The sequence below is a fragment of the Alosa alosa genome, chromosome 8, assembly GCF_017589495.1.
Source record: "Alosa alosa isolate M-15738 ecotype Scorff River chromosome 8, AALO_Geno_1.1, whole genome shotgun sequence".
NCBI lineage: Eukaryota > Metazoa > Chordata > Actinopteri > Clupeiformes > Clupeidae > Alosa > Alosa alosa.
Window position 1 is genome coordinate 9,265,109 of NC_063196.1, and position 8,235 is coordinate 9,273,343.

General features: G+C 42.7%; 1 protein-coding gene across 1 annotated transcript in view; it reads left to right on the top strand.

Moving 5' to 3' along the window:
- esr2a (estrogen receptor 2a) overlaps positions 1-8,235 on the top strand; it is a 40,093-nt gene that overhangs the window by 10,489 nt on the left and 21,369 nt on the right. Inside the window, 1 exon segment of the mRNA XM_048249986.1 lies at positions 1,736-1,852. Coding sequence (XP_048105943.1) covers positions 1,736-1,852 — 117 coding nt within the window.

An 8,235-nucleotide genomic window follows, 5' to 3' on the forward strand; every position in this document is an offset into this window, starting at 1 on the left:
TCAGCTCCCTTACCACCCCGGGACTCTGGCTCCAGGGAGGCTCCCTCTAGTGCACTGTGTTCCCAGTTGGGAGTTGGGCCAAAACCCACTGCTGCACGGTGTTTGTGTGTTTGTGTGTGTGTGTGTGTGTGTGTGTGTTTGTGTGTGTGTTTCTGTGTTTGTGTGTGTTTCTGTGTTTGTGTGTGTGTGTCTGTCTGTGTGTGTGGGTGTGTTTGTGTGTGTTTGTGTGGTGTGTGTGTGTGTATGTGCTTGCATTCCCTGGAAGAAAGCAGCCAGAAACCGCCATCACCAGCCCCTTATAATTGTGGTGGCTGTGAACCGAAAGCTCATTTGTGTTATTGGTTTTCGTGTCATTTGTCCTCTTCGTTTAACGGCTTCCTTCCCCACAAGAAACCACAGTACCTCACCTCACCGAGATGAGATAAGAGTTGCTACTGGCAAAGGTGTTTGTATGCATTTGACTGTGTCTTCCATGCAGTACTAGCTGGTTCTCCACTCTAGGGTTAGGGAATGACACCTAGCATAAACATCATGATTATTGCTATATATATATATTGACTTACGTTTCTAATTTATTTTGTTGATATTTCACGTAGTTATGGTCTTCTTTCGTTAGTTAGGCTACAGGTAGTGGCAGAAAACTCCGCCACACACACACACACACACACACACACACACCGCCTCACGCACGCACGCACACGCACACACACAGTGGAAATACTCCTCCGCAGCCTGGGCTACTTGAATCAGAACAATCCAAGACTGTTGCAGCATAGAATGACAGTTCAGCTCGGTGTTCACTAAAGGTTAGCATTATCAACACCACAGCACACATTAAGTGCAGTAGGCTACTCATGCATGCAAACTAGTTTGTTCTTATTACAACAAAGTCAATTGCGGAGATAAAATTTGTAAGACAAGCAAAGTTATCAGCAGTTAACAACATGCATGTAAGAGTCTACTGTAGGTGGTAAGGTAGCTGTGTTAGAACACAGCTGGGTCTTTGACATTAACCTATCAATTCATCAACTACGACATGAAATATCCCCCCCCGAATAAAAGTGTGCCCCCTTGGCCTTCTATCACTGTACTCTGTGGCTGGGTCTGAACCCAGGGCTGTAGTGGAGGCTAAACGCAAGTAAACACAGTATATCCACCTCTGACATTTTAGAAATAGAGTTTATCCACCTCTTATTAGAGTTTATCCACCTCTCAAAATAGTTTATATAAATCACTCAGTATTATCCACATTCACAATATGTAGCCTACACTCATCAACACTTTAAGAACCATTTATTACACTGGTACTGTTATAAACATTGGACAATAACCTCTGCCTGCATCAAACATGTTCTGAATGCCTTTTTTAAAAATTCAATACCACATGGCACAGTCTACCTTACCATGATCACAGAATTCATAGTTTACCCACCTCTTATTTTACCACTATATCCCTGATTAAAACAATTTATCTTTTTATGTTTTTATGGTGGGAAATGGTTGCTGAGAGGTTAGATATGATGATATTGGTACAATTTCAATGAATTGCCCAGCCTTTCTCAGTGGTACAAAACAAAAAAAGCACTAGTCTACTTGTTTCCTCTGCGTCTCTAGACCGTTTTGTCTGCATTGGACACTAGTTGTTTCTGTGCCCATGCTCTGCCCCCTGTGGTTAAATGTCATAGACTGTAAAGTTAAATGTCAGCTCCCCCCAGTGACTCTCATGTCTCTGCAGGCCACAATGATTACATCTGCCCGGCAACCAACCAGTGCACCATCGACAAGAACCGCCGCAAGAGCTGCCAAGCCTGTCGCCTGCGCAAGTGTTACGAAGTGGGAATGATGAAGTGTGGTAAGCCCTCATTCCTCTCTCTCTCTCTCTCTCTCTCTCTCTCTCTCTCTCTCTCTCTCTCTCTCTCACCTTTCTGTCACGCTTATCACTTTTCACCTGCTGCACCTAGTATATGTTTGAATGAAGTTCTGTAAGCCTCTCTCTTCTTCTTCCTCTCTCTTTCTCTTTCTCACTTTGTCACTCTTCACACTCTGTACCTATCGGAGAATGACTTTTTTTCTTTGTCCTTCATTCTCTCTCTTTCTTGCTCTCTTTCTCTCTCCCACACCTCCTACTCCTCTCTCTCTCTCAGCCCCATCTCTTAATGAGTGTTTTTCTTGCTCTCCAACTCTTTTTTTTTTTTTTCTACCTTCCTTTGCCTTTCTCTCCACATGTCTCTTCTCTCTCTTTCTCCTATTTCTGCCTCTCTTTCAACATTCATTTCTGTCAATCATGTTTTTCTTTTCTTTCATCATCATTTGCTCTCTATCCTTTTGTCTTTTCTTGTGTTTTTTTCCCCTCTTCCCTCCTACGACCTCTGTTATACTTTCGAGGAGCCACTCTTTTTTTCATGGACTTTGCCACATTTGAACTTTAGAATCACTCATCTGATGCTGTTTACCAAGATAGGTTCTGTGTGAAATTCTTAAACTACCTGGATAGGTTCTGTGTGAAATCCTTTCATGAAGCAAACTAAATATGTAGGTGAAGCTGTTTGGAAAAGATAATCTGCTGATTAAATAAAATGTAATTAAGTCTTAATCTCTTGGTGACCCTTGTGGCTATAGCTGTAAATTAATAAGGAGATGGTAAGATTGGAGATTAGCATGTTTTAAAGCCATGATAATGACTACTGGTGTACACCATCCAAGTTGTTGACAAGTCACAACACTGCCACTGCAAATAAGGAATGAGAATAGTAGATATAGTGATGCTAAATTAAGGCTGGGTTGCCGTGGAGATTGGAATACATATTACCCAGTCTGTTTTGTAAAAAGCTTTTTATTTCTTTGTAGAAGCTGTGAAGTGGTAAATAGCCTACATGTATGCCATATCTCCATTATGGCTTTTGAACTCATACGCACAATGCCCAGTGTCCACAGCTAAACCAGAATAGTTATAGCTATATAAATATATGTGTAGACATTTGTTTGATCTGTAAACATTATGCACAGTAGTTATTCAGCAGCATTGCTTTGTCTTTGCCTCTGGCTTTTGCTAGATCATCACACAGAAGTGTATTCTTCAAACATGCCTTCTGTGGTAAAAAAAGTCCACTGTGCTTTTTGGTGGTGATTGTTGGATAACTTTAAAAAAATTGAGGTTGACACAACTCAGATTTTCTAGGCAACGTGATGCATTTGTGTTTTTGAGTTTTCCTTACTTAAATTCACTGTGGTTGAGTTTACAAAGATTTTTGAGTTCTGCCAACTCAAGTTTTTGGAGAGTTACATAGAAATTTTGAGTTCTACCAACTTAGGTTTTTGAGTTTTACACATACATTTTGAGTTCTACCAACACAGTGACCTAATTTAGTTGTTTACAGTCACATTTAGGCACAAGACTACCAGCCAATAATTATCCAGTCTCTGAGGAGATATGAAAGAAGCACTGCAAATCTCATAACCACACCAAATTGCTCGACTTACTTACCATACACTTCATATAGAACTCTTGATGCATCGTCAACGTCATTTTTAAAATATTAGATGTGGGTAATGGTCAATCAGCAAATTAGATGTGGGTAATGGTTAGATGTAGATGTTAGATGTGGGTAATGGTTAACAAAATGGTTCTTTGGTTTAAGTTTGTACTCTGGAAATGTATTAATCAAAAAGCAATTAACGGTGGTCCTGCAGTTTGGAAGATTCAAAATGTCAAATTTGATGTGGATGTGTGTGATCTTGAGGTGTGACCGTAATGCACCAGATGTTTTAAATACACATACACAATCTGTGTAAATGCATACCTTGACAAAGCCTACAATGCTTGAGAACAACAACCTTGTAGGAGCTTGAAAACTTGCACTGCATGCACTCTTCCTTCCTGAAACAGAATCACACACAAATCATTAGAATACATCTTGCTTAAAGCATAGGCATTGTTTCAATTAATATTCCCTCAGTTAATATTCCTAGGTCAGTTTCTTGCTAGTGAGTGTTAAGCTATTGAAGTTACAACATTCTGCAGCCAACTAAATCAATGAGCTTTTTACATGTATATCAGTCATTAAGGACTTTGAACATCTGCAGTGATGATTCAACTACAAGTTATATTTAGATATTTATTTCACAAATGACAGAACAGTCAAATTAAAAGTAAACCAGGAAATAAAATGTAAAAAATCCAAGTCAATATCTTAAGATAGCTGCAAGTAGGGCTGCATAATTAATCGAATTTTAATCACGATCACGATTTTGGCTTCCCACGATCAAATTTGCATGATCGAGCGATATTTCAAATGCGGCTGACAATCTATATCTTCATAGAGAATATATATATATATATATATATATATGTATGTATGTATGTATGTATGTATGTATGTATGTGTATATATATATATATTCTCTATGAAGATATAGATTGTCAGCCGAGGGAATTCGTTGTCTTTGTCAGATGATCTAGGCAGAAGTCTAATGTCACCCGTCATAGCAATGCCCTTACGTGGACATTCATGTTTTCCATCTAATCGGTGATGCTGAACATCTGAGCAAGAATACTGTATGTCCGAAAATAAATCGGACATAGGCCTAGCCTAGCCTACAGTATGCTGCTGAACATCTGAGCAAGAATAGCCTAAAATAAATCGGACATAGCCTAGGCCTAATAAATTAAAATCACCATTTTAACAAACGTGTTGAATTGAATGTCATATTACTGTACCCTGCACATAAAGGCTACACATTTCCACAGCACCAGAATCCGACCGAATGCCTCCCTCAACCCCTTCCACAATCGGCCTTCCACTATTATTTGCGATGGCCAACTCCTCTGCTACTTTAAAACATTCCTTACAGTAGTGTTCAAAGACACCTTTTTCTTGTTAGCTGTAAAACAGAGGCCAAGTGAAGGCTAGGCCTACATGTTTTCATAATTAAGAAATATATTCTGAATAATGTGTTTGTGTTTCATTTTCACCTGCTGCCATGTGCGTTTGGCAATGGTGTTGCATCTGAAATGTTCACAGGATTATGCATACACTAAATCAGTCAATGGGGGCTACTTAAACATTCAATTATCCTATTACTGTAATCTATATGCCCACTTCTAAATTGTGTTGCATCTGTAGGCATTTCTATGAACTAAAAATAGGCAATTTAATTATTTCAACTAATTTCAGACATTCCGCAAGCTGTTAATCCTCCGTAACACATATTTGAAGAACATGTGGAAATAAAACTTTACTTTTAGGCATTTAGGCTACCCGATCTGCAATACGTTGCCAACAGCCTTGCCTTGCTTTGTTCACTGCCGACGTATTTGATTTTTGTTGTAGAGTGGGTTTTAATTCCTCATAACTTGGCATATGTCACAGTCCGGCCCAGAATCCCCACTTAGTCTGTGATCCGTCATGCCTCTGCTGTCCCTGGACTCCATTCCAGGTTTTCCCTCTGGCCTGGCTCCTAGTTGACTGACAGGGGAGCGGCCCAATCATCAGTGCTTGCACTGTCACACCTGTTGCCACTCTCCTCGTCAGCCATAGCATTTAAGCAGTGCCAGGAGAAACACTCTTTGCCAGATTGTCACGTCTTTCACAGTGGATTCTCGCTTATGCTCTTTGGATTAATGATTTTTGACCTAAGCCTGTTTTTTGGACTTGTGAATTCGACTCAACCCTTTGGAAACCTTTGCTTGGACCTTGCATTCTTTTGTTGCCAACCTATGCCTGTTCAGCCACGTGAGTCTCGTCTAGCCCCTTTGATACTGCTGCCTGTGTTTCTGCCTGCCTACCTGTGTACCGAACTATGCCTGTTTTTGCCACCTTGGATTTTTGACTGAACCTTGCCTGTACTGCTGCCTGTGTTTTTTGCCTGCCAACCTGTGTACCGAGCTCTGCCTGTCTCGCCACTTTGGATTTTGACTGAAACCTGCCTGTACCTCTGCCGTTTTTTTTGGATTTTTTGAGTTTGCACTGTTTTGTCAAGTCACTCTGCCTGGCTGCCGATTCCTGTGTTCTGACATTAAAACCCACTAATTATACTCTCTGCTTCCTGAGTCTGCTTTTGGTTCCACAGTAACTCACCTGGCCTCACCGGCCCTGACAGTACAATCTGGCCAACATGGAACCAGCAGAGATGGAACAGCTGAGAGTCGCTGTGGAAAACCAAGGAGCTATGCTGGGCACTCATCAACGGGAGCTAGTCCAGGTGAATCAAAACCTTTTATCATTTCTTGATGAATTCAACACACTTTCTGGTCAAGTGCAGCAGCTACTGGTTGTCCCCCTCCAGTCACCTGTATCACCTAGCCCTGCACCTCCAGCTCTGTCTCAGTCACCCTTTAGAGAGCCTAGGCTCCCTGCTGCCCAGCCATATAATGGAGATCCAAGTACCTGTCGGTCTTTCTTGTCGCAATGTTCTCTGTCCTTGGAACTGCAGTCCCTAGCTTTTCCCACAGAACGCTCCCGTGTAGCCTAAATCATCACACTCCTCACTGGGAGGGCCCGAGAGTGGGGGACAGCCCTATGGGATGCTAATGCTCCATGTTGCTCCAGCTACAATGACTTTACTGATGAGATGAGGAGAGATTTTGACCGCTTTTTTTCTGGCAGAGAAGCAGCGAGAGAGATCATGGGACTCCGACAAGGCTCACGGTCAGTGTATGATTATGGCATAGAGTTCCGCACGTTGGCAGCATCGTGCGGGTGGAATGAAAATGCCTTGTTGGATGCTTTTTTAAATGGTTTGTCAGATGCTGTCAAAGATGAACTGGTATCAAGAGATGTTCCCTCAGATCTTCCAAGTCTTATGGATCTGGCTGGCCGAATCGATGCCCGCATCAGACAGAGGGTGAGGGAGAGGACTCTTGCACCTCTTCAGTTTGGACTATCGACTACTCCCTCACTCGTCGCTCCACCTACTGAGCCCATGCAGGTTGATCGAGCCCGAATTACTCCAGAGGAGCGTCGGTGCCGACGAGACTTGAAGGCTTGTTTCTACTGTGGAAAGGTGGGTCGTTTCTGTCAATCATGTCCTTTTAAAAGGAAATGCCTACCAGTAAGAGTAGGGGGCCTGGCGGGCACAATTCAAGATCACACCCTATCAAACGCTCCTATCTTCCTATTGTACTCATCCATGACAGTCAGCCCCATACTCTTCATGCCCTCATTGATTCTGGAGCTGACAAGAATTTAATATGTACGGCCACTGCCAAGAGACTGGGGATTCCTATATATGCTCTTGAACAGCCCCTCACAGTCCAGGCCCTCGATGACGGTTGTTTGAGCTCAATCACCCATAGAACTGCCCCTATCTCGTTAAGAATTTCAGGAAACAATACGGAAGTTATCATTTTCCATGTCATTGAGAATTCTCATGTCCCAATTGTTCTTGGATTCCCATGGCTTTCCTTGCACAATCCCCACATCAACTGGTCAGACAATACCATCTTGGGGTGGAGTCCTTTCTGTCTGTCATATTTGAAGTCTGCTGTTATCCCTGTCTCTAACTCTCCTGCTGTGGAGGAATTCCCTGATTTATCCAATGTGCCACGAGTATTTGGACCTCAAGCTAGTGTTCAGCAAATCACGTGCAGTCTCCCTGCCCCCTCATAGGCCATATGACTGTGCCATTGAGCTGTTTCCTGGCACCTCGCCCCCTAAGGGCAGACTCTATTCTCGCTCCCCCTCAGAAAGAGGAGCTATGAATAAATACATTACAGAATCATTGGCTGCTGGTATCATCTGCCCATCATCGTCTCCTGCTGGTGCTGGTTTCTTTTTTGTGGGTAAGAAGGACGGCTCGTTGCGGCCCTGCATTGACTATCGTGGACTCTCCCAGCTTGTCCTCAGATTAACCAATGCGCCAGCTGTTTTTCAGGCTCTGGTCAACGATGTCTTGAGGGACTTCTTGAATGTTTTTTTGCTTTTGTTTACCTTGATGATATTTTAATCTTCACGCACTCTTGCTGACCACAGGCTCCACATCAGGCAGGTTCTCCAGTGGCTTCTGGAGAACAAACTGTTTTAAGGCAGAGAAGTGTGAATTCCATAGGGATTCGGTCTCTTTTTTGGGCTACATTATCTCTCCCTCCCAGGTCCAGATGGACCCCTCAAAACTGAAGGCAGTGGTTGACTGGGCCACTCCTTCCTCAAGACAGGAGCTCCAGGCGTTTCCTGGGCTTCAAGGAATTTCACAGGGCGGTTCATCAGAACTACAGTTCTGTATGCCCCCCTCACTGCT